The 27,951-nt window shown below is 38.8% G+C and overlaps 1 protein-coding gene across 5 annotated transcripts; it reads left to right on the top strand.

Moving 5' to 3' along the window:
• Positions 1–25: 25 nt before the first annotated feature.
• On the top strand, positions 26–27,517 carry LOC143293020 (E3 ubiquitin-protein ligase MARCHF1-like). 5 transcript variants are annotated; one of them, XM_076603853.1, is made up of 5 exons: positions 26–160; positions 8,820–8,961; positions 10,358–10,388; positions 21,751–22,035; positions 25,378–27,517. In XM_076603853.1, the coding sequence occupies exons 2-5, from the start codon at positions 8,951–8,953 to the stop codon at positions 25,774–25,776; spliced, it is 726 nt and encodes a 241-aa protein (XP_076459968.1). In that variant the 5' UTR covers positions 26–160; positions 8,820–8,950; the 3' UTR covers positions 25,777–27,517. The 5 variants fall into 5 exon arrangements, with proteins under 5 accessions (XP_076459968.1, XP_076459933.1, XP_076459959.1 ...); XM_076603818.1 differs by lacking the exon at positions 10,358–10,388; XM_076603844.1 differs by lacking the exons at positions 26–160; positions 10,358–10,388 and adding an exon at positions 183–415.
• Positions 27,518–27,951: the final 434 nt, after the last annotated feature.

Below are 27,951 nucleotides of genomic sequence, written 5' to 3'. Positions count from 1 at the left end.
AAGGTAGCCGAGGCCTAATTATGTTTGTGTGTTCACACAGGAACAAGAAACAGGGGTCGCTGCATGTGACGTCACACTATCGGCACCTGAGAGATCGTGACAGCTTGCTCGCTGTAACGTAGGAAAGTGTGGTGCACGGTGTTTTGGAAGGTTTTCGATGGTCAGTCTTTATGGACTTTTCCGCCTTAATTAGTGCGCTGTTCTTTGTCAGTTTAGCTAACCACTAGTGTTGTATTCATTTACCTGATTGGTTCGTGTTTGCGATTCAGTGGTGTTTACCTCCCGAGCTGTCGAATGGCATTTTAACCTGATCCCACTGAACCAAAACAACAAGGGTAGCAGGAACTGAGGAAGCTCAACGTGCTGTGTGTGTGGATATGCTGCCAAGTAATGCGATCACAAATTGTTTCTCACAGTAGGTGTTGTGCAGAGATGTCGCGTTTTGTGGTGTTCGGTCGAGTTGCAATGAATTTGACTTTGAAGAATAAGTTTTCAGTGTGTTGTCAAGGCTAAAGAATCGATCAATGTAGAGCAAGATAGGACATGAACCACCCTCCCCCAAACTCCTCCCGTTTTTTTTCGCACAGTAATACATGTATATTTAGCAATACTATACAGTTATCAACAGATTCACAATCTTTGTTTATTGCCACCATTTATATATTATTAATTTGATAATATCACTTGAAATGACAGAACTGAATTTCTCACCAAGGATTCTTTGAAAACATTGCAACTGACTATACTGTTAATGATAAATTTGTCTTAAACAGAAACATATAACTTGGGTTATGTTATTGTATGGATGTGTTGAGGAAAGTTTGTGTAGTATGGAAATATCCTTAAGATTGTGAACTTGAAGTGTAATGATAACCAGTAGATACTGCAGTCTGACAGTCAGTATGTAATTTGATCAGTGATAACACATAAACTATAACATTTGATGTAAAATGTTCTTTCACTGTCTTCAGAAAGATAATTGACATTGTACAGCAAGAGCATGCCACTAAAACTGTTTTATTCAAAGTGTAGTATTTTATTAACATTTTTACAACTTGATGTGAGTGTTAGTGTTCGTGTACATGTGTGGTATATGAGTCACTGTTTGAATATGTTTGTGTGCCTGTGTTGGGAAGTAATTTCTAGTTTTCAATTTTATTGTTCAGTAGCAAAATGCTGGAGTTTTAAAAATATCAAGATGAATGATCATTCTTATAAATTAATAGAAGACATATGTTGTAAGTTCTACACTAGAGCTTTCTGTCATCAATATCATGCAAGAACCAATATTACCATGCAGCTTTCCAGACTTTGGGTACATGCTTGCAAACTGATATGACAGTGACAAGAATGATTTAGATCAATATGTGCTTTCTTTGCTTGTTTCATTTCCCATTTCAGACTTTGTATTATAGAATTAGAAATATTTAGATGCTTATAATTACATGACAAAGACTGGCCTTGTCATATTGAGGAGGAAGGTTGCAGAATGGCTGTGATGCTCATCTGCCAATACAGAGTCTGTGTGGGTCTTGATTTGAATCCTGCTGTAGCCCTTTATCCCAAGTTTGTAAAAATTTACCTGAGTGTCTAGTCGTTCCGATGCAACAATGAACTGAAGTCCAGTGCAGCACTTGCCTGATGCACTGAAAAAGAACCCATGGCAACAAGAGTGTTGTCCTTTGGCAAAATTCTGTAGAAGAAATCCACTCTAAAATTTATAGGCACACAAAACGTGTGCACTCAATGCCTAAGCGCATTGGGTCATGCTTTCTGCTGGTCAGGCATCTCTGTCCTTTAGCAGATGTGTGTAGTGTATAGATTTGTCCGAACACAGTGACACCTCCTTGAGAAACTGATTAACTGAAACATTGAATCATGTATTATAGTGAAATACAAACTTAACAACTTAAATTGACTTATGAAGTTATGTGCTTGGTAATCATACAATGTAAGTTTGCCAAAGTGTGTTTAGTGATTTGTTATAACCCAGTAATATAGTAAGACCCATACACATGTATTAATTTAATGCAGATTATAATATATACTATATAGTAATTAAATATAAATCAAAAATTAGAAATAAGTCTGAAGATAGATGAAGTTCGCCATTTTCATTTAATTCATTTGATCTGTTCTCTAGTAATATGGAAGCATTCTTTTCCTGCACAAAGAATGTTTTGCTTCCATTTCTTCAGTGCATGGTGTACTTTTTCATTGTGTTTTCTTCTTTCAATTATTATCCAGTGTTGTTGCTTGCCTTCATAAATGCTAAAATTAAAATTAAAAAAAAAAGAGAAAGAAAACGTAAAATTACCTCTTTGCACAGTTGAGACATCCTCAGTAGCAGCAGAGCAGTTTTATTCTCCCTTAATGATTATCTACTGTCTGGTTGTGGCCAACAAAAGAATTGACACAATAATCAGTGGGAAACTGTTTGTTTGGCATGATATAGTTCATGTTGTTTTCCAAAATGTTAAACTCAGCTGACCATAAAGGGCAGCTTGAGGTTGATAAATTTTGGAATTATTTCCTCGCTATCTCCACTGTTGTTTGTTTTGTGCAGAAGCATACCACATGGACACCGATACACACTATACATGTGTGTGTTGGTGTCTGATTATAAATGAATTATATATATATATATATATATATATATATATATATATATATATATAATATACTATATTTATACAATTATAGTACACTTGCACTGCTGTGACTGGTCAGAATAACACATGCTCTGATCATGATTAATCCTTTTCTTTTTTTTAACTTAGCACAATAAGTTAAGCAGGGCACACGCACACACACACACACACACACACACACACACACACACACACACACATACATATATATATATATATATATATATATATATATATATATATGGGAAAGCTAGCAGCAGATTGATGTAAATCAAATGGTGTCCAGGTTGCTCCTGAGGTGGATCTAACATGGACTCATGATGACATTTGGGTCATTCTTCAGTGCTGGCCAAAGTTAGGGTTTGAGGCAAAAATTAAGACTGGTTAAATACAGCTTCACTGGTTGATTTTGTGTGTGTGTGTGTGTGTGTGTGCGTGCATGCGTACATGTGTGCATGTGTTTGTGAGGGTACAGTGCTCTGGTACGTGTGTGTAAGTGTGTAGGCATGTTAGTAGGTCTGAACAGAATTCTGTGTTAGAAAATAAGAAATATCTTAATGCTTATGCAATTTTGTTTTTAGTGCAATTGATATTTAATGTCAGCGTGTGTGCGTCTGTGTGTGAGTTTGTGTGGCTGCGTGTCTGTAAGGGAGGGACATCTATATATATATGTGTGTGTGTGTGTGTGCGCGCGCGCGTGTGTGTATGTGTGTGTGTGTGTGTGTGTTCTATGAAATGCATTTTGTTTTAATCTAAGCCATATTTACTTCATAGCTTTTATAATCTGATTCATCTCTTAAGTGTGCTTTTTCATTCATATGAACACACTGGATGTTTTCCATTGTCAGTTAGCGGTTGATGTGTTTTTTAAGGCATATTTATAGTCAACTGGATGATGTAAAGCGCTTTGAGCAGCATTTATGCTGGATATCGCTCCCTTGAAAAACAATGGGTTTTTTTGGTTTGTTTTTTTCGGGTGCCATTTTCATGTGATATTTTGCATTTATTTTGCAACATGTTTACTTCTGTTTAACAGTTGTATGTCATGTACACATTATTGTACATTTACTTGTGCATCATACCTATATTCAATCATCATACCAGAACATGTTGTTTCCCTGTATGATTTATGCACTGGTGAGTGACCCTCACTGATGACCAGCACTGAAGAGTGGCCCAATTATGGAACTTGAGACAAAATTTTCTAGCTTTTTTCCTCATGTAAAAAAACAACAAAAAACACAAAAAAAAGCATTAAAAACGCCTTTTTTTCTTCTTTTTTAAAAATAATTTATTAATTTTTTTTATAAAGGAAGACAAAAACTTTTCTATTCTTGCTTTTTCTTTTAACTAACCTAGCCACTGTAGTTTGTGAATCCATTTAGAGTTCAAAACACTTGTGGTAGTCAAACAAAGAGACAGTTTATGTTTCATGGAATTACCTTCTGTTACCCTGTTAATTAACAGCAGGCTGTGCGTTGATGACTCAGTTCTCCATTGTTGGGAATGAGCGAGCAGATGAAGATCTGTGAATAAATGATTTAATCATGGTTGTACATGTTTGACAGTCCATGTGTGCAGTCTGCCTCTTCCACCCCACCCCCTATGCCTCTCCTACCAATCCCCTGAACTCCATTCCACAAAGGAAGTTCAAGCTTCGCACACACAGTGGTGTGCACACACACACACAGAACACACACAGACACACACAGACACACACACACACACACACACACTCACACTCGCACACACACACACACACACACACACACACACATGTACTCCCACATCCTGTTTCCTTCAAACACAAAGTGCCCAGGTGAATAGAATCAGTTAAAAAAAGAAAAGAAAAAAAAAGAAAGGAAAATAGTGGATTGTGAAGGTTTTCTGTTAACCCTTTCACCGCCAGGCTCGCATATTATGCACAGGCGTGGTAGAGGACCCATGTCACTGAAAGGTGACCATTCATTGGTCTGTTAACCATGAACCTACTAGTAGCTCTTAATGTTTGGTGGTAGGATAGGCCATATTTTCTATACATTGCAGGGGGAATCCCCAGCTGTTCTTAACCACTGTCTATTCTGTGTTTATACCACAAGGGAATTTTGTACCCTAAATTGACTGGCGGTGAAAGGGTTAAGAGTAACTTGAATCTTCAACCATGAGAATTTTATTGAACTAACCCAGTTACTGTACTATGGTGTCTTGGCCGGTATCCAATAGCTCAATTGGCAGAAACAGGCCTGTTCTTGTAATGATCAAAAGAGAAAATAAAGAAACCAAGATCTTTGTGTCTTATCAACAAATAGCCAAGATGTTGTCAGTAAAAATGATAGAAAAGAAAACAAACCAGAATCTTAAATTTTTCATGTCTTATCACAGACAGCCAAATTGTTGTTTGCAAAAGTGTGTTAAAAAAACAACAACCACCAACCAACCAGTCAAGATCTTAGATCCTCGGTGTCTTATCAACAGATTGTTAAGACATGCAAGGGACAGTAACTGATAGTGATAAGGACACAGTTTTAAATTCATATTGTATTAAATATTATTCTCATTGCAAGATTTTCTTATGAGCAGATTCAAAGATCTTAGGATGAGATTTTGGTAAAGTTCTGTTTGGAGAAGGGCTTGAATGTTTGGAAAATAGCCTGGAATTCTGCAGCAGTTGTATCCAGTCTGTCAAAATAAGATTATTTGATATCCTTTGAGTATCTCTGTATAACTTACAATAGAAATACAACAAGCATAAAATTTTTAATTGATGTTGATTTGTTGTAGACAAGTAGAAAACAATATGGTTTTTTTCTTTTTCTTTTTTAAATCTCAATTGCCATCAGAGAAGCTTGGCACTATAGAAAATTTATTATTCATTTAAAGTTATGTTTTTTATGCATAATTATTTCAGTTTGTAATATGCTAACAGGATATGTTAGGACAATAGGATAATATTGTACATTATCATTGGAAGGAAGTATACATCACAAACGGCTACTGAAAGCAAAGTTAGAATGACATCCCCGCCCCCACCCCATTTCTCTGCCATATACATGAATAATTTCCCTGTCAACCAAGGAGGCTATGGAAAGCCCCAAGGAAATGATTTGTCATAATTGTGTGGTACTCCCCCACCCCCTTTTTCTTTTTTTGATAGTGTTGGTTTGAAGATAAAACAGTTTTACAAGTTTTCATATATATATATATTATTATATATCATTATATTATGCACTGTAAGCTCTTGTTATGAGAAATTTGGTGCATTTTTCTCAAATGCTATACATTAGTCATTACACTAAAATTGCAAACATTCTTAATTTTAGTGTAAACAAATACACCCCAAATGTGTAATATCTCTCTCTCTCTCTCTCTCTCTCTCTCTCTCTCTCTCTCTCTCTGAGGGCTGGGTGGAATAAAGCAAGTTTTTGCTTATTTCATTACCTTGGTAAAATAAAGTTCCGTTTCATTTTGTTTCTTTCTCAAACCTTTGTGAAAGTAAAAGAAAAAATAATTTTGTGGACACACACTGCTGCAGCCACTTCGAACAAATTTCTGGTGTGTTGATAATCAGTACTGTCCACCTGACATAAAAAGTCAAGCAGATCTCTACCAGTCAGAACATATGCTTTCCCTCTTCAGAGTCACCTGTCAGCTTGCATGCTTATTGTACAGAAGGAAGATTATTTCGAGCATGTCATTGTAACTAGTGTCAGATGGTCAGAATTGAAGAAGCAACTTTTTTTTTTCTCACATGGTTTTTCTGTAGAACTTTCCATATGGTCCTGAGGGAATCATAAACAATTATTGACTTTTGTCATTTCCTATTTTCGATACATCCCTTGTTCCACAGAATCCATTGCATTTGATACAGGTCTATATAATGCACACTCTCTCTCTCTCTCTCCTGTCTCTCTCTCTCTCTCACCTCGTGACTTAGCAATATGGACACAAAACATGTTTAAATCTATGCAAATTTCATAATTTTTTTTTTTCTTATTACTGGGGAAAACATTTTTTCAGTACAAAAACAATAGCAGGACCCAGGTAATAACAAAAAAATGTGTTGTTTTTATGCAGGTGATTTGTGTGTTGATCACAAATAACAGACTGTGCAATTACCCAAATATGTGCTTAAAATTGTACAAGTATACCTCAAAATTCTGTTTGTATCATATATATATATATATATATATATATTGCATGCAAGACTTTCTCTGCTGAGTGAATGGCTTGGTTTAGTTTGCTAAAGCCAGTAGACTGCAGGATTATTAGAAATAATTGAATTTACGCAGCAAACAGATCTATCGATCTACTTTCAACATTGTTAACAGAATATATCCAGCACATTCTACATACAGAAAGACACATGGATGAACACGAACATGCACATGCATGCATCAGCACAAGCACATGCACACAAAGAGAACAGGAGAAGACAAATTTTTTTGCAAAGGACATGTGATGTAAAAGCAACGGTTGTTTCTTGATTCTTTCCCATTGCGTGCATGTAAAGACAACAGTTGTTTCTTAATTCTTTCCCATTGTGTGCAAGTAAAAAGAACAGTTGTTTCTTAATTCTTTACCATTGCATGCACATAAAAACAGTAGTTGTTTCATAGTTCTTTCCCATTGCTTGCAAGTAGAAACAACAGTTGTTTCTTTATTTGTTCCTATTGTGTTCAAATAAAAACAACAGTGGTTTCTTAATTCTTTCCCATTGTATGCAAGTAAAAACAATAGTTATTTCTTGATTCTTTCCCATTGCATGTAATCAGACAGTTCAGCCTGGATGATACATACACATGTGTATTCAAAAGCGTAGTCCAGCCAGCAGTAAAGGTAGAGCCCAGGAAAGATGACATTCTGATTCATTAATCAATAGACGTGATGACTGCGGCATCACTGCCATGCTAAGAGCTGTTGAACTCTTTCTCAGCCCTGCAGCACTGTTGTGGCCATTGATTTTCTCTGTCTCTGGACTTTGTCTGCAGCTATATGTGTCTGTCCATCTGTCTGTCTTTCTGACTGTGTTTGTGTGTGTGTGTTGTGTGTGTGACAGTGTGCGTTTGTGTGAGGTTATGTGTATGTGTGTGTGAGAGAGAGAGAGTGTGTGTGAGTGATAAACAAATATATAATTATTTAATATCCATTGAAAATGGTAATCCATTTTGACAATGAACTTGTTCAAGGTAATAATGTCAAGGAAACAATTAAAACATCTGTGACTACATGTAAAATTTTCTTCATGTGAAAACTCAACTGTAATCAACATGGACATTGACAGGCACATCTTAGAATATAAGATTCTTTGAGAACTCAAAGTGAAAACTGGGCATTGACAACGAAATGACTTGTCTCAGTATTGCATAAATTGACAGAAGGGTGATTCCACTTAAGATTAGTACATGCCCTCAAATGATCATTGTTCAGGAAACCATTGATGGATGTCAGTGAGACTTGATGTAATGAGAGTGTTTGAAACTCTTCTTCAGTGTGAACTTCCCTGTGATGAATGGCATGATTGCTGGTTTTCATTTATAATTCCATTTGTGGTTATACATATAACTTGGAGAAGGGAAAAAAGTTATGGCTTGATGGTCTGGTTATGGGTGTTGTCAAACCACCAAAACAGGATCTTCTTATTGCCTCGTCTTGCCTGCAATTAAGATTATTCTTGGGATAGGCCATGACATTATATCACATTCACCATATATATCCTGTTACTGAGAAGACAGTTCCCTGTTTGTCTTTATACCTGTGACAGGTTGACAGTTGCATACCAGCATGGACAGAGGGTAGCATAGCACGCAGTGAAGTTCTGGCAGTGGTAAATTTTGTTTTGAGAAAATGTTTGAAGTGGAGATACATTCATGTGCCTTAAAATACTGAAATGTTTGAGTTTTAACATGTGAGTAGAAATAAATGACTTTTACTAGTTTGGAGCAAACCTTTTTGCTTCAAAACTGTTAAATTTCATCTCAAAAGTGTATTTAACTGTATGTGTTAGTGTGTGCATTGCTGTGTTTGTATGTGTGTGTGTGTGTGTGTGTGTGTTTCTCTGTGTCTCTGTGTGTAAATTTTGCATATGAGATGAGGTTATCTGTGGTACTCCACTAAGATGGGTTTGTTTGTTTGTGTGTGTGTGTGTGTGTGTGTGTGATGTTTTTTCAGATGAAGTCAACAGACGCAGTAGTATCATTCCCAATGTGATCTGTACAAAATGCCAATGCAAAAAGTAGCTGTTCACCCTCTGAATATAATGAAGAACAAAACACAATCCGGTGCTGCTGAGAAGGGGAAAAATGGAGAAAAGGTAAGTAGTTTGGTTTTTTTTCCTTCATTCTGATAGTGATACTATGAATCGGTTCTCATTTGGTATACATATTTGTTGTGGACCATATATTTTTTATGCATGACATATTACTCTTATCACCTTACAATGACTGCAATTTGGTTGGAAATGTGTATTGATTTTGCTGGTTGAATGACTGTAATTTTTAACCAGTTCAGTGCTAGAATTTTTTGTTAAAAGGTGCTCTCCCCTTGCCAGGGAATTTTGAGGCTTCGGGGGTAATAAATCACAAAAAAATCTAGCACAAAAGCTGTGGGCAATACAGAAAGAAAGTAAATGTTTTTGTGAAGGAAAATGAGTGTAGATTCTGCTTCCGGGTTTTTTTTCCCAGTTAGGTTGATTGAAGATAACTGTTCACGCATGTAAAGTCAACAAAAAGTCTATTTCTACCTCTACATAATGACATCCATAAAGAAAAGAAACAAAAGTACAGCTAGAAATAGCATGCCTATTGTCAGATTTTACCTGTAGAAGAAATTAAAACAGGCTGTAAGTTTATAAAAACAAATCACAGCTTGTGTAGACATGTAAATAAATCACTGTCCCACCAATGACAAAGGTGGGGAAAGTCAACGTAAAAGGTCAATCACGGGCTCAGAAACTGAGCTGGCAAGCTTTTTGACAGCAAAGAGCATTTGCAAGTGAGAGGGTGAAGTTCTTTGATGACATTCACTCCTTTCAAGTTGAATTGTGTAAATCTGCTGAGTGTGACTATTTGCTTTACTGGACACAGTTTTCAGTACCTTTTTTTGCACATGATGCAATCCCCTTTTCCTTTTGCGTATCACATGGTCAGTTAGCAAATTATTATCGAGTAGAAAGGGGTCTTCTACCAGATGTATGTTCATTTAAATAGTATTTTTATAATCCAGACACATCAAACTAACTGTTCAGAGTCTGTTTATGTGAATTGAACCAAACTCCAGTGAAGGAAAAATCGGAACATATGCAGGATGTCAGTGGATGTCTTATAGGCACTATGGCAATACTTTTTGTAGGATGCCAGCTGACGTTTTATAGGCACTCTACTGGTTAATATTTAACAATAGTAAAACAAGTTTTCATGAAGATACCTGGTTGTATCTAATTTACTGGATATGATTTATTTTTAAATGGTCCAATGTTAGTTTGCATTTTTGACTCACTTGTGTAAACAAAGCATTTTCTTCATGTTGGTTTTGCCTGACATTATTTTCCTGTGTATCATATGGTATATCCTTGTGAAGCAAGGTGGGATCATGTGTGAAACAGGATGACACCAGCTGTCAGCAGTGAAGTGTATCTGTGTCCTGTACAACAGTTTATTATTGTGTATTTCTGTTGTTGCTACATCATTGGTGTGTTTTCCTGTTGGCAGTGAAGATTGCTGCACAGCTATTGATATGACTGTAAGTATGTGCCCACCTTGGCTTGGTTGCAAAACCTTTGAGCTCTGAAGCACCAGTCCTTAGGCTGCGGTCAGAGCCCCCCAGCCCTTGCCCTTATGCTAACCCGCTAACCCCTGTCATACCATCTGACCCTTTCGGAAATCTACTTGAGCATGTTTCTTAGCAGAACTTGTGGTGGTGCCTTTCACATTAAGTGAATTGTAACAGAATCACTCCTCACTCTTCTTCTGATTGTGTGGAATGTCACTTGACTTAAATCACAGGAAATAACAGGTTTTTTGTGTCACTAGTTCATGTCTGTTAGCCTGATGTGGCCACTGTGTACAGAATCATCTCTCATGTTGGTGTCTTCTTGGATCGAACTGAAATATAAAATAATCATTGGCCATAATAGAAAGGTGCACTTTCTTCACACTTATGGTATATCCTTGGCAGAGGTAGAGTCTGTTGTTGTTGTTGTTTTTTTCTTTAAATAGAAACTATTATAGTCTTCAAAATACTATATGTCCTTTGATTTCTCAGTTGGCATTCTAGCCACTCCTGTATATAGCGTGTGTTTTTTTCTCCTGTACACACAATCCCCACCCCTATTAGAGTTCTGGTCTGAATACTTCTTTCAGATAAGGCAAAATTCTGAGAGGAAATTGACTTTGATAGATTAATGTGTGGACAAAAATGAAAAAAGAAAGGTGGGGGTTGGATGTAGGGTTTGTCACAAGATTCTGGGAATGCACTCTCTCCAGGGACAGCAGTTCTGATGATGCGCAGGGACATGAGGTTTGACAGGAATATTTCGAACTGCTTTCTTTGTTCATCACCTGTAAGATTTATCCATTAGTCAAGCATTGTCACTTGCACATCTCACAGCATTTGATTCACTTTTTTGTTGTTGTTGTTGTTAAACATCTAGATCACTGTCATTTCTCATGGTACATGGATACACAAAGGAAATACAATAATATACTTTATTCTAATGCTGCAGATTCAAAAATATCAAATCTGCATTGCAGCACACATACAAAGGCAGGTATACCTTCTAGTCATAATCGGCTAGGTTTCCAGGCCAAGAATAGGATCCATGCATCACTCTCAGAGACGTGTTGCTTGCAATTTCATGGCAACAGCAATGAAGAGAAATTAATTATGGGAATGGGAGGAAATAGAGCTCTTCTGGCAGGCAAAGGTAAACAACTCTTCTTCGATGCAGACCATCTTGGCAGACTGATGCTCCATTATGCAATTTTCACTCTTTTTGTGTTTGTTCTAGAAATTTATAGAACATCCCAGGCACCTACTCAAACGAACATGCTTGCATCCTTCCTATTTTCCAAATGATGAAGACGCATATAGTTACCAGATGTCCTGAAATGGTTCTGGTGATGCTGATGGGAAAGTTGCAGATCACTAGCATGTCTCCCCAAACCTGGTCTCTGACCAATAGCTGGTATCATTTAGTGCCAGCACTTGTGAGTCCCAGTGGTTGCTCTGCTTGTTTCACGGGCAGATGGAAAGTGTTCTTCGCAAGTGCTTTTTGTCAGCATGTATGTCTTTGATGAACTGGGTCACTGTTTTGTGCAGATTTTCCTGCAACAGTCATCAGGAGTGAGAAGTGTGATTAACGAGCACAAGGAAAAGTCAAAATATATAAACATGATCATTACTTCAGCATTGACAGGGAGAGCTCTCAGGTCGATCAGATGTCATGCAGATGAAATGTCCTTGGGCAAATGTTGCACCGTGTCATGCATTTAGTGAAATATCAGGGATATGTTGCTTGCCAAACTATGCCAGTCACCAAAGTCACCATGATCTGTTGGATTGGCACCAGTATTACACGCTAAGCAAACGTCAACAAGCATTTTAGTATTTGGACACTCTTGGTGCTGGAGGAGTACATTTTTTTTTTAAAGCAGGCCCACAGACTCATCATTTGCAAAACATCAGATCTGTTTGTTTATTCTTGGGCTTAGCATATATGGATCTGTCTGCACACTTTGACTCCTCCTTGAAACTGAAACTGAAAACTTTAATCGACCATTTACTACAGATGTCAGAGCATCTGTACTGTGGTCAATGTGTGAATGCATTTTTTGTGAATAAGGAGAATGACTAGAGTTGCTTCAAGAAATCATCTTTTTTTAAAAAATTTTCTTTTTTTTTTTAGACAGTACTGTAGTTTAACTTGTCTGATTTCTATTTCCACATCATACTTTCCGTGGGTAAGGTTATGTCAAGCTAGGTTTTGATGTGACTTTTTTTAAAAGTTATTTGTTCATAATTTTGTAATTTCAGTTTAGTCTTTGCAGTTCTAGCTCTGATATCTTTACTAAACCAGGGGTCACAATTTCTTATGTTAATTAATTACAGTTATTCACACACAAAAACTGGCTGTGATGTAACAGTGCCAGCGTACTCATCAAGGTCGAATGTTGACTAACAAATAGATCGTCAGTACAGTCTAGGCAGCCCTGAAGCATTGTTAATGATTGTCTACTTGACCTTCTAGTCTCTCTTCACTGCCCTGCTTCTTTGCCTGTACGTTGGCACCACCATGTACACCATAACATGGTCAAGTGTGCACACAGCATGGTTGAGGCTCACTGACTCAGTTGTTGCCACTTCACTTGCTGAGTGGCAGGCTTGAAATATGATGAGAATTCTGTCACTCATGCTGTGACAATACATCGCCAGGCTGAAGCGGCCAACAGAGAAGTGTGCGTTTATTGCTTAGGCTGTTGTTGTGTACTTGGTAGAGCGGAAACATGATGACAACATGTGGCAGTGCAAAACTCTCCTGAAAGCCATGTGACTCCAGCCACAGTCTGAATTGTGGTTAAATCAATGACACCTGCTGAGATTGCATTGTGACTGTTGGTTGTTGTTTTCCCCCTGTTGACCTATGTGACTCATGGGGTGAGGTTTCCATTTTGTCACGAGGAGACAGTCTTACAGTGGGTGGTGAGTCTGTGTCCATCATGTCAAATTAACATTTTTCACATGACTTCGTTATATGTAATTTTTTTGCATATCCTGTGTGTCTTGGAATCCATACTGTTTTAATTCATAATCTGATGTGGCAGAGCCTCCACACTCTGTACTTCAGTCTCTTGAAAAGGAAAACAGCTAACTGCAGGCTGACATATTCTGCTGGTAGAATTTTTAGCTGCCAGCATTATGGCAACAATTTAGATGTCTTTGTGTCTGTGTTTCTGTATCCAGTTTTGGTGTGTTTGTGTGCAGCACATGTTAGTTCTATGTGTTGTGTGATAGTATTATCTGTTTGTACTTGATTTCTTCCTGTGATTTGTAGATCAGGGCATTATTATTTCTCTGTCTCTATGGCACTGCTCTGTGTGTGTGTGTGTGTGTGTGTGTGTGTAGGAAGTAAGATTATTATGATATTGATAAGAGTTTCACTGTCTTGTGTACCCACAACCACCCACCCCATCTTGTGTATACACAACCACACACCCTTTCCCTTTCAAAAGAACACCATGTTTCCACATTTATGTGTGAGGTTGAAAATATTGATTAATGTTGGTTTCACAGACTAACATATGACACGTCACATAAGGAGATGAAAGCCAAAAACTTAAATTGTTTCACTGATTGTTTTATTCCTGAAACTTTGTAATCTTGTGGAAGTCATCTTCGCAGTTTATTCCTGAAACTTTGTAATCTTGTGGAAGTCATGTTCACACCAAAGTGAAATTGTTTTTTTTCTCTTGTTGCACTAAAGTAACCACTTTGTAGATTGGAAATGTCATGAACAGGGTCATAAATCATTAATTTTTCTAACCAGAAATTTTTTGTATGTCACACAGCTTGTCTGGTCTTGGATTTCTATGCCATGTGGTAGGATACTCAGGACTCCCCACCCACCGCCACCCCCCCGTCTCCCCCAGGCAGATTGTGGTTTTATTTTCTAGCTCACTCCAAGTATTGATTAGTCAGCAACATGCATGATAGCAACAACAACAAAAAATGACACTTTGGGTTCACTGGAAGAGGTGTTTGGTCTCCTTCAGCTCAGAGACAGGGTCAGAAATCAAATGTCAGGAATGGAGTAATGACGTAGAGTGCCATGCAGTGGCACTAGAACCTGGCCAGGTTTGTACTTGTTAAGTGTTGACTAGATTGAACAAAGAGCTGGACCAGGCAAAGAACTGTCGCTGTTGTCACAGGTTAGCCAAGAATGTTCTTTGGGTAACTGCTGGTTTAGGACATTGTGTGCAGCATAACACAGTATGTGAGCTTGTTCCTGCCTTTCAGCATGAATACACAAGCTGTCAGGATTAAACATTACATGCATATTGATACACATTTTGTACTGAATAAGTTTGTGTTTATGTTAGCTTTTGTTTTGTTTTTGGAAGGTCTCATGTTTTTTGTTGTTGTTTGTTTTTGTTTTTTTTGTATGTTGGTCTGTTTTCAACCAATGTGACTGGAGCAGGTCAAGGTACTGCTTGAAGTATGATGGGGAAACTATCATGCCAAATTTGTGCAGTTTTAAAAGAGGGTGGATTTGAAAATGACATGTGTGTTTGTATGTATGTGTGTGTTCCTGTTTGTGTAACTGTGATGGTTGCATACTGTACTGACCTGTGACAATTGTATGGTTGCACTTCCTACCTTTCCTATAATGGGTTTGAAAATGTTAATTCAGAGTGAACAATCCTGTGTATTGCTTTTGATTTGATGACCGTCTTGCACCCATGCTGCTTTCCTTTCAGTTTTGAAGCTCACCAGTCATGTCACACCCTCTTCTTTTTGAAGCTTAACAGTCACTGCATGAGCTAACCGGAGTACTAGCTGGTGATGTTTTTCTTCTTTCTTCCTGCACAGACTGAGATTACTTTTTCCTGTTCTTATTCTTGTGCTTTGACCACCATGTTTGTGTGTGAGAGAGAGAGAGAGAGAGAGTGTGTGTGTGTGTGTGTAAGAGAGTGAGCCAGAAAGTCATCATCTGGCATGAAAGTTTAATAATCACTGCCACCTGATCGATACTTTTCCTGCAGGTTATCAAACAGAACATACAGGTCTGAGCTGCTTCTGACGTACAGTTTTCAGTTTTTCTCTCTTTTTTTCTTTTTTGACCCTTTTTTTTCTTTTTTCTTTTTTTTGTTTTTGTTTTTGTTTTATTTTGTTTTTTTGTTTGTTTTGTTTGTTATTCATCAGTTCTGTTGATTGATTCATTCATGGGTTTCAGTAGTTTGTTGGTGAGGTCTTAATTTGTATGTGTTTTTGTTTCATTCCTGTGTTTAAAAAAAACCAACTGACACATGCTTTGTTTTGTGTTCATGAATGTCTTGTGAGAATGCTTTAATTTGTCACAAGATTTCTGTTTAAGATTTTCTACCCCCACGGCACCTCCAGCCGCACACTCCACCCCCTGCCCACATACCTGCCACCCCCACCCCATTACCACATAACCATTCCTCTCCTTTCACTCACCCAGTTCCAGCCCATTGTTCATGAGATAGATGCTAACTGCAGAGGTCACATGTATATGCTGTGCACGATCAATACAAGCCAGAGACAATGAGCTGGAGAACAGATGTGGAGAGAGAACAAACAAGGGAAATGTCACTTTGGAAAAGGCTCACCTGTGCAAACAAAACCAGTCCATGTAAACACCCAGGTATCATGGAAATTTATTTTAACTGCCTATGATTAAAAGCCATGGGGTGTGATGAGATGTTGTCACCCAACTGCTGTCTGTGCGAACAAAGTTTATGTTTGTTTACCTACCAACAAAAAAAAGAAATTTTTTTTTAGTTAATCACTAAGTTACACTAAAACTCCAAACATGACCTGTTTTGATTTACGTGAAGTCACATGTCCAGAAACAATATCTGTATTTCTCTTGAGCACTGTCGTTCATCTGAAAAGAAAGCAACTTTTTGAGATTTTCTGTCTGACACACACAATTGATGATATCACTTATAACCAGTATCACATCAATGTTTCATCTGAAAGGTGCTTTCAACATTTAAATTGACTATAAATCAATGTGTCATGTCAGAGTACAGGAATTGCCAACTGGCTGTACCATGAGTTTGATTATCTAGATGACACAGGTAATCCAGATCTTTAAAACATGAACTGATAATTTCTGATCTGGTATCTCATTTGTGTGGAAGTCAAGCTATGGGCCAAAAAGGAGGTGAATTGCAAACCAGACACGATGTCCCCAGAACTGTAAAGAATATTACTTTGTGTCACAGCAGATTTCTTTGTGTGAAATCAAATTTGCTCTTGAACTCGGGGAGAGCACATTGCCAGTGTAACACCACCTATTTTTCTTCACTTTTGTGTGTGTGTGTGTGTGTACAGGTACATTTGTTTCACTATTAAAGTGGATTTTTCTATAGAATTTTGCCAGGGACAACCCTTTTGTTGCTGTGGGGTTTATGTGGACAGGGGTTTATCGTCTCATCTGAATGACTAGCGCCCAGTCAACCACTCAGTCTGGTGAAGGGGGAAGTAAAAATAAAAAATAAAAAATCCAGATTTTTATGTTGTATTCCAACCCATACAAACATTCACATCCTAGTGAGGTGCATTGCCACCAGTTCACCTCTCCACTTAATGTATAAGACATGTTCCCAGCATTCATCTCAGCACAAGTGAAACCCTCAGGGTCTTTTTTACAAATGTGCATGTCTGTGAGTAAGAGGGAATCTGCTTGTCATTGTTTATGAATTATATGTGTTCATGTGTGTGTGTGCTTTGGAAGGCGTCAGCAGGAGAATTGATGGTGAAAGATTAATTATGTAGATACAAGACAACCTGCATTTGTTGACAGCCTTGTGAACATGAAATTTTTAGAGAAATGTACATCCACAACAGCAAAACAAAATTCACAAATACATGGACATGCATGTGCACAAATATATGTATACATTTGCAAAAAATAACAAATAACATGGATATGTGTAAACATTTGAAGATGCACAAAAATACAAGTATGTTTAACTTGCTTGGATGTGTGTGAGCAAGCTTATGTTAAGAGTATGCCTGTGTTTTTGTGCATGAGTAAATCTCTTGCATGTGTGCATGTGCATTTTATGATATATTCCGCCTCTGTGTGTGTGTGAGAGAGAGAGAGAGAGAGAGAGCTATTAACTCTGAAGGCTTATTCCCCTGTGCGTATGGGATTGAAAATTTGCTGCATCACTGAAAAAAGCTAAGAGTGACCTCATTACAAACTGACTTCCTTGAAGACGTTGGGAGATTGTGAAAGTCATTTCTCGCATGAATGCTCTCTGGAAGGAATTTATCCATGCTGATTCACGAGGCAAACACATACGTACATGGGTGGGTGGGTGGGGGGGGGGGGGGTGCAGCTCAAGTATGCGCCATAAATATTCTGCTAAACATGGCCTCACACTGTGAAAGCATAGCTGAGGCTGTCTGTCATTCTGCTGGTGTGATGTAGTGCTGGATGTGTACAGGTGGTGGTGTTGGCTGTATTGGTACACTTGTTGCAGAAGGAAGTTTTTTTTGTTGTGAATTTTTTATGGTGAGTTTTACGATCATCCACCTGTGGTTCTGTGCAACTTCTGTTTTGGAGATGTTCTGGCTGTGATTGTGCAAGTGTGTGTGTTCATGTGTGTGTGTATGTATGTGTGTGTGTGTGTGTGTGTGTGTGTGTGTGTGTGTGTGTGTGCATCATCTTCTTCTTCTTGTCATGTTTTCATTCTTTGTCTTCTTCTTATTTTGCAAATGTATCAGGTTTTATATAATTGGAAAAACAGACACCAGTCTGAATGTCTTTTCTTCACCGCATCACTGGTTGACCCTCCATTTCGTTCTTTCAAATGGGGCCAGCTTGCCTTACATTAGAAAAGTGCTTGTGTTGAATGACTTTGCATTATTGAGGTCTAGACTGAAAGCATACTTTTTTGAAAGACTTAACAGTTTCCTTCAAAATGCTTTGTAATCATCACAGTGTTTCTTTCATGTGGTATGATTTAAATGAAGTATATATATGTATACTTACGTACATGCATGAAATTAGTTTGTGTTCGTTTGTTTTTTGGTTTGTTTGTTTTCCTTTCATTCAGTTTTGTTGTTTGTTTGCTTGTTTTTTTTTGCGGGGAAATGGAATGATTTGGGGAGGGGGCTGGGGGTTCTTATGTAACTGTACATTTTTGTGTTCTTTTGATGTAAATACTTTTTTATTGAATTGTGTGAATGTATTTTACAAAAGCCAAGAATAAGCTGTTTTTAAAAAATCTGGTAGATGAAATACAGGATCAAGGTTTCATGAATATTTTATTGGACTTTTGGGGGTTTGTAGAAGACTCGAGTGGATTGTTAGGTGTTTGGCATCTTTTTTGTTTGTTTTTTTTACTGACCAGTGCACATATATACTAGTCATATATACTTAGTCATTTGCATGATTATGTAGGATCACACAGGTCTGTCATTGACACTTTTTAGTTTGGTTTGGGAATGGCGTGTTCTCATTTCTTGCACTATATTACCTGTACACCCCTTCTGGCTCTATACGATCAGCTTCAGAACCACTCTGTCTCCTTGTTTCCACATTCAAACACTTGATCCCTACACATCATGACACAGCTGTGAAATGCTGTTCTGGTGTCACTAATACCAGTCTCCTCTCTGTCCATCTGCTATTGAACTGTGTGACACAGCTGTTGACACACATTATTCTCTCTCTCTCGCTTTCTGAACTGAACTGAACTGAATCTCTCTCTCTGTTTTTATAGTGTCATTCTTTCATTGTCTCAAATAACTCGGATGTGAATATGGGTCAGTGACAGCTTGCTTGGTGACACATGAATATGCCCTTCTCTTTATTTACAGAATTAATGGTTTGTCCACTGAATGCAGTGTCCACAGACGCTATGTGCATTGTCATTTCCTGTTACATGTGCAACTGTACTATTTGGTATTGGTGGTGTGACAACAAAGCATGTGTGAATGTCGTTCTGTCAACACCTTTATTGTAGCAGTTGAAGTGTGATTTTTTCTGACCACAGCTGCATCATCATCTTGTGCTTTTATTAGAAGTCAAGATACTGTTAGAGGTCCCATTTAAGGGTCCATTTATATTACAGCTTTATGCACGCACAAAGTATAATTGCACTGTTTTTACATGTTTAAGTTGATATGTGCGCGCATCTGTGTGCAAAGCAGGTTTTTTCATCAAACGACTATTATTACGATACATCTGTGATCTGTGTAACTGAGGGCAGTATTTTCAAATTTTCAACCAGAAATCAACAGTTAATTTCGTGTTAGTATTGAGAAGAGTATATTATGTCTATTATTGTCCCAGTGTTTTGCGGAAATTACTTATTTGTTCTTTGTTTTTCTTTTCTTTTCATGTGGGCCTCCAGTTTCAACTTCCTTTCTCATGTAAGATGTGGCCCTCCAGTTTCAACTTCCTTTTAATGTGGACCTCCTACTTGAACTAATTCTGTTCTACATTGCATTCCTCATCAGTTCTCCCACTGATGTGTTTGACAATGAAAAAAAACTGCAACATCCACAACTGGGAGGAAATGGGGGTTGTGCAGTGGTGTTTGGCATGAGGTCAGCATGGCTCAGTCCTAATCTTTAACAGCGCCAAGCACAACCAACTACAGTCCGCTTCCGGACAAGTGTAAATGCAACTGTTCCATCCAGGCTCAGCCCCGAAACAGTCTGCAAGTGTAAATGTCCTCAAAGACTTGCATTCATTGTTAACAGTGAAAAAATAAAGGGACAACCATTTTAAGGGAAACATTTGCAATGGTATCATGATTAGCTCTAGGTTTTGTGAAGGATGCTTTTCTTGAAGAAATTAAAGATTTTGCTCCACTGTCCGTGTCTGCTTGTGCATATATATATATATATGTGTGTGTGTGTGTGTGTGTGTATGGGGGAGGGGGGGTATCTGGCTCTACCTAAGAGTTACGGGAGATAACAGATCAGTTTAGCAAGGTCATGAAGAATCTAAGTTGGAAGTGTGTTTGTGGTTGTCCACTTGTTTGCTAATTGTATTGATGTATCTGTTTGTGTCATGTTCATAACATATCCATAAGTGCCAGTTCCGTAACATTAGCAACAATAACAGTCGTTGGATTATGTCTGTGGCAGAGTGATGGTCATTATAGTCTGTGGCTGTAGCCCTGTTCCTGGTAATGACAAACTCAGCACATGTTTTTATGCAGACTAATCGGTTCATGCCATCTGCTGGTGACTGTTAGCCACGATTATTGAATGCTGCAGAATGTTTACTCCACTGTTGACTAAGAACAGTGGTATCACTGCCTGAGAACAGTCCTATCACTTCTGAATCACTGCCTTGCTATCTTTCTTAATGTCCAGTTGTCTGTGATGGATGTACTTTCTTTCTTTCTTCTCTTGTATATCTTTTTGTGCAGTTTTATGCTATTGTGCACTATTGTATGTGTATTGTTTCATGTGAGGCACCAGGAGCCTGCCACATGGGGAGTTTGTGCCATATAAGTACTGTATATTATAGCTATTGTTCTTTCTTCTTTGGACCTTTGCAAATGATACATGCTATTTGTAGCTGTGCATTTTATTGCAAATATTCCCAAGAATATAGATACCAGAGTATAAGGGTGTATTCAACAAATCCTTGGCCTCACCCAGAAATCATGGCAAGAACAGTGTTGTTTTGCACATTAATTATCAGTGGTAATCCCCTCAGAGCTTGATGTGTGTGATGTTCAGCACTGTTGTCCAGTCATTTCAGTTTCCACAGTAAGTCTCACTTTGTCATGACTGATCCACCTGATTGTTTACAGAAAAACAAAAGCACCTCAAGAGTGCATTGTCACACCATTACTGCTGTTCTTGCTGGCTTGTCTTTTCTTTGCAAATACTAGTTTCATTCATATTTTCTTCCCTGTTTTGCACAATGCACAACAAATAATCATACTTAGCCTTAGTCCTGTCAGTCCTTTTTGCACTTCTGTTGCACAGGAAATACAACATTGTGCTGTGCTTTCTGGGTCAGGTAAGGTCTTTTTAGGCCATTCACTCTCAGTCTGTTGTTTATATTTCTGTTCGAGTTTGAATTTCAAGACAGAATGAAATGATACAAATAAGCTATAAAACACCAAATTAATGTTTGGTGTTAAATAAATGTGTCCCCTGCAGATTTTACAGTATTTTAAGGCACACGTTTTTTATTTCTATGTTAGTGCTTTGTTTTCTGTTACTTTCATTTTGGTATATATTTGTGTAGTGTGAAAGTTGTGTGAAAGCACTTTGATTTGTTTCCATACGAGATGAAATTCAGCACTATATAAATGTATTAGTGACACATGCCCATGTTTTGTGGTCTAGAATGAAAACCATGAGTCATTCATTTCAGGAGGTGGTTGTAGGAAGCAACATGGAGGCCAACGGAGAGGACTCCACCATTGACAGATGCGAGTCACAGATGTCATCCGCATCTGAGCGCCAGGACATCTGCCGCATCTGCCACTGTGAGAGCGAGGAGGGCAACAAACTGTACTCTCCCTGCCTGTGTCTGGGCACCCTGAAGTATGTCCATGTGCGCTGCCTCCAGAAGTGGATCAAGAGCTCCGAGAAACTGTCCTGCGAGTTGTGCCACTTTGAGTACTTGATCACCACCAAGACCAAGCCTTTCAAAGAGGTGAGCTGCCTTACATAAACTGTCCTGACTTAAGTGGATATGCATTGACCTTTGCTGTACGTCATGTGGGTCTGGCAGGACCCATTTTTGTCTGCAGAAAATAACTTTAATCCTCCATTTTGTATTGTATTTTCTCTAGATTTCTTGTATGCCTCATTCTTGGAAGTTGTTGTTGTTTTTTGTGTGTGTTTTTTTTCTGTTGTCTTGGTTAGTTAGAAAATAGATACACACATCTTGCAGATTGCGCCACTGATGTTGGTCTCAAAGACCCACACTTTATAAAGGTAGCGTGACTTGGGTTTTTTTTAAGCAAGATTGGGTCTTGTTAGACGTGCGTATAGGATGGCTTGCTGGTTGTTGTTGTTTTTGTGTTTTTTTAGCAGGTATGGGTCTTGACAGACCAATGACAAAAACAATATAGATATGATGGCTTGCTTTTTTTTTTTTTTTTTTTTTTTTGCTTTTTTTTTTTTAACAGGTATGGGTCTTGACAGGCCCATGACATAGACATAGGATGGATTGCTTTTTTTTTTTTTTAGCAGGTATGGGTTTTGCAGGCCCATGACATAGAGATAGGATGGATTGCTTTTTTTTTTGCTTTTTTTTTTATTTTTTAGTAGGTATTGGTTTTGACAGACCCATGACAGATAAGATGGCTTGCTTCTTTTCTTTTTTTTGCTTTTTTTTTAAGCAGGTATGGGTCTTGACAGACCCATGATATACAGGTAGGGTCTAATTCTTTTTCTTTCTTTTTTTCAATAGCAAGTATGGGTCTTAACAGACCCATGACACACAGGGGGAATTGCTTCGTACGTGAGAATTGGGCCTCAAAACAATGGACATTAGCTTCCAAGTCATGCGCATTGCCTCTAGGCCACTGCTCCACATTAATATTTTTAGGTATCAGTTCAGTTCAGTTACTCAAGGAGGCATCACTGCGTTTGGACAAATCCATGTGTACAACACCACATTCTGCTAGGCAGATGCCTGACCAGCAGCACAACCCAACATGCCTTGTCAGGCCTTGAGTGCATGCATATCAGGTGTCCCCAAAAAAGTGAACCGCTTTTTGACAAGTATTTTCTCAGTAATAAAGAAACCGAATTCATTGAAAATTTTCACACAGTAACCTTAGGGTATCATCAACAAGTCTGCAAAATATCTTAAAGTTCAGATGCAGATTATGCGAGTATTGTCAAATTCAAAACAGCATGTCAAAAAATCCAGTATCAGAGGAAAACTCACTGATTTTATTTTATGCTCAATGTGACCTCCATCTTCCTCCACGACTAAACGAAGCCGTTTCTTCCAAGCAGAAATGCTTTTATGTATTTCTTTCACCGATATCTCTTCCCATGACATAATTATCCTGTCCTTTAACGCCTGCTCGGTCAGTTTGTCTCTCACTCCCCGGTAAATTTTCTCCTTCAGAGTCCCGTATGGCATAATCCATTGGGTTACAGTCAGGACTTTGTGGAGGCTATTAATCCTTCTTGATGAATTCTGGTGTAGTCTCTTTCAGATGGGCCTGGCTTACCCTTCTTATGCGTGAAGGAGCCCCATCTCGCTGAAACGTGTAATTGTTTCTAGGTTAAAGACACCTACATTCCAGGAGAAGATTGTCATCCAATAACTGAATGTGGCTTTCACTATTAACTTTGGTTCTATCAGTGTCAATAAAATGAATGTTTGTTTTTCCTTTTCCAGGATACTCTAGCTGAAACCATTATCTTTTTTGAAAATCTACAAGTCTTGTGATAGAGGTGAGATGGCTGAATTTCTCGTTTCCATTTCCCATAAACGCGATCGTTTTGGCGATTTTTAGCTATCTCTAACGTAAAGTCTTTCACGTCTGTGAAAATGATCCTTTTGACATCAGTGGCTGAGTAGCGGTCATTCAAGTTACGGCAGTGAGTTTTTCTTTTCCCGCTAACAATTTGGTCCCTCCTTGATACCCGTATCCTCTTGAAGGGCTTCAGCTCCAGTTCTTTTCGCCATTCTTTGCACAGAAGACTTGCTCACTTGTAAATCGCTTGCAACTTCTCTAAGAGATTTGTGGGTCCCTGGGTTCTCCTGGGATTGAATCATTTCCTCAACACGGTCCTTGTTCTCCTCTGAACATGCAGTCTTGGGTCTCCCACTGCCAATTTTACGTGCTACTGACCCTGTAGTGCGTATTTTAGCGATAAGTCTATTTACAGTGACATGACTCCACCCTTTGCCTGGATATTCCTTTACGATCCTTCTTCCAGCCCCAGCCTTTCTCCTTGAAACAGTTTTCAATGATAACCTTATCACTTTCACTCAAAGGTGTGGTTGATCCTTCCAAACTGAAACTTTGGACAGAACTGATTTTCGATACAGACCACAGTATAAAAAAAAATCAATAAACTTGACGCCCAGGCAGGCTGTTTTTAGACTGGTACTGATTGACAGATGCCAACACCTGGCAGTTGGCATGAACATGATGAAGGTCACATTGTACAGCTCTGATATTGGATTTTTTGACATGCTGTTTTGAATTTGAATTTGCGTCCAAACTTTTAGATATTTTGCAGACTTGCTGATGATACCCTAAGGTTACTGTGTGAAAATTTTCAATGAATTCGGTTTCTCTATCACTGAGAAAATACTTGTCAAAAAGCGGTTCACTTTTGGGGGGACACCCGATATATATTTGTGTATCTATCAGAGTGGCTTTCTTCTACTGAGTTTTGCCAGAGGACAACATTCTCGTCGCCCTGGGTTCTTTTTCAATGCACCAAGTGTCTGCTGCAAACAGGACCTCAGTTTATCATCTCATTCGAATGACTAGATGCTCTGTTTGATTTTCCAGTCAAACTTTGGAGAAAGGGCAAGAGCGGGATTCAAACCCAGACCCTCACACACTCTCTATATTGGCAGATGAGTGTCTTAACTAACTATTCTGCTTCCTTCCTCCATTTAGTTATCCAAATGATGGACAGCCTTACTAGACACACGTCATCCAATGTAATGATGAGAAACCAGATCATCCCTTTCAGAACCGGATCTCATCAGCCTTAGTCTCCACATTGCCTTCATCAGGTGACAGATACGGTGGGAACGTTAAAGTGTATGAAAGACAAAAAAAAACTTGTGTGTGTGTGAAATAATGTTCAGGTGCACACTCTGTGTTTGTTGTACATGTGTTTTCAGTGGGAAAGGTTAAGCTGAAAATTTAGTGTACATGTATTTTCAGCAGGAAAGGCAGACCTGAAACATTGGCATACTATTTCAGTGGGAATGGTAAATGTGAAACACTGGCATACAGTTTTCATTGGGAAAGGTAAAGCTGAAACATTGGCCTACCTGTGTTTTCAGTGGGAAAGGCTGGACATGACCACAGCGGAGCGGCGCAAGATCATCTGCTCAGTGGCGTTCCATGTGATAGCCATCACCTGCGTGATCTGGTCGCTGTACGTGCTGATCGACCGCACCACAGAGGAGGTTTCCAGCGGCAACCTGGACTGGCCCTTTTGGACCAAGCTGATTGTGGTGGCCATTGGCTTCACTGGGGGACTGGTGTTCATGTACGTGCAGTGCAAAATGTACATTCAGCTGTTGCTGCGCTGGCGGGCCTACAACCGGGTGATCCAGGTGGAGAATGTTCCAGAGACGGAGGAGTTCCGGGCGAGTGCCCTGGCAGCCATCAAAGCCAGGACGGAGGAAGGGGGTGGCGTCACGAATTCTGTGGCTTTGCGGGAAGTGGAAGGTGTCTGAGGTGTGAGTTTTGTTGGTGGTGGTGGTGGTGGTGAAGGGGGCGGCTGTGTGCACACCTCTGGTCTCTGCCATCTTGTTGTTCTGTATGTGCGAGCATCATGGAGTGTTTGCATCCTCTTGTGCTGTGTATTGAAGCACAGGTGATGAAAGCACAATAAAAGAAAATTATGAAAAAAAAAAACAATTTTGTGGTCTCGCATGTTTATATTTGTGATATGAACTAATGAAGAGCTGGAATATGCCTATTGATTTGCAAATTAATAGAATTTGTATGTGGTCGGACGTTAGTGAAACGCCCTTCTTGACTGCACAGGAAGCAGAATAAATTGTAAGTAGTTTGACATGAAATAAAATTGAGACAGTATATTTGTGAACTGTAAATAAAAAATACAGTTGCCATATAATATATTCCATAAGCTCTGTATAAAGCCAGTATAATTGAAGAGACCATTTAACATTCCATTTTGTAGGGGAGGGGTGGGGGATGGGTTGTGTTTTTTTCAGTAAAGTGAAACAGAGTGAAGACTTACATGTGTATGAAGAGGGTTTACAGGATATAACTTACATCTGGTTGTTTAAAAGATAAACTTTCATCAGTTAAAAGGTGCTGTGCCAACACAGCGTGTTGTGCTTGTAGTGCACGGATACAATGACTGTCACACATGATGTGTGGTTAAGATTGGGCTACTTGTTTTAAGGGACATTCAGAGACTGGCCCAAAACAGACAAGAGTGGTGGTTTTTCAGTGCTGACCAACATGCCAGAGGGTGTAATGGGCAGTAAGAATGTAAGCTGGTTAAGGAACGTCTCATGAATGGCCAGGTGAAATATAATCAGGTGTGTGTGTGTCCTGTAATCTGTAAAAACTAGTTTACCAGGGCATCCTGTCTTTCAACTGTGATCTATATTTTGGTAGTGCTGCTATACACTCCGCTCTTGATTATCAGTTGTCATTTCAACATGAAAACAATACAGTTTTGTCCCACAATTAAAATACTATAATCACTGTTGTTATCCATTGCTCACTGCAGAAATTTTTGTTGTTGTTGTTGAGATTCTTAAAAATCAGAAATTCTTAGAAATTTTGGTGGTTGTTTGGATACATGTAAGTCATAGATCTGTTCTGTTCATAGTGTTTTTTTGTTGTTTTTTTCTTTCTTTCTTTTAACATCATTGGGTTGTTGTTTTTTTCTCTCTGTCTTTTCTTCTTTTTTTTCTCTTTTTTCTCTTTTTTTGTTTTTTGTTTGTTTTGTTGGTGTAAGATTTGTTTTTGCATTCAAAGGCAATGACTCCAGTTTCCTTTTCTCAACAGCGTATTGTTTGGTATATGAAGCAGTTAACACAGTTGTATCCAGACATGTCAAGCTCCTATTCTATGAACGTTATTCATCTTTAATAAATGAATGCATTTCTGTGGTTAATACCCTTTGAATTTAACAGGTGACTTTTATTCTTTCCTTTAAATTTTTTTTTCTTATCTTTGAGGGCAGGGGCAGGGGAGAGGAATCATAATTGGTAGTCGTGATTGTGGATTGTTGTGTTGTTTGATGTTAAAGGTTTGTGGAGTGGAGTGTGCTTGCAGCTTGATGCAGGTAATCAGTTGTATTTGTACATTTCTGTGGTCTCTGTGAATTTGTCATTATCGCAGGTTGTAAAGACATGGGAGAAATGTATTGGTTTATTATATGAAGCGGGCACTTCAACAATGCACAATATTTTATTAAATTGATGTTGCTATAGAATCATGGCCTGGCTTCGCTGACGAAGATCTAGGAAGGGCGTTGTCCACGTCTGATGCAGGCACGTCATGGCTGACAAGGCAATGCGGGAAAAGCAGAGTCGGCCGCAGCGGTTGCAAGGAAAGTCTGGTCTGGGTTCGCGGCTGCAGCGTCGTGGTTCTTCCTCCTTCTGCGTTTGTCCGCAAGGCTGGCCTGCGGTGTTTTCGAAGGAGGAGACAGCTTGGTGGATGGTGCGTCGCCAGGTCTCTCGATCAGCGGCTACTGCGGACCACTGGCGATGGTCAATGTGACAGCACTGAGAGCTTTCTTCAAGGAGTCTTTGTATCTCTTCTTGGGTGCTCCTCTGTCACGGTGGCCAGTGGACAGTTCGCCATACAGCGCGATCTTGGGCAGGCGGTGGTCCTCCATCCTGACACGTGCCCTGCCCAACGTAGCT

This window comes from Babylonia areolata, chromosome 1, assembly GCF_041734735.1.
Source record: "Babylonia areolata isolate BAREFJ2019XMU chromosome 1, ASM4173473v1, whole genome shotgun sequence".
In the NCBI taxonomy this organism is placed as follows: Eukaryota; Metazoa; Mollusca; class Gastropoda; order Neogastropoda; family Buccinidae; genus Babylonia; species Babylonia areolata.
This window is presented reverse-complemented; position numbering and strand designations above follow the sequence as displayed.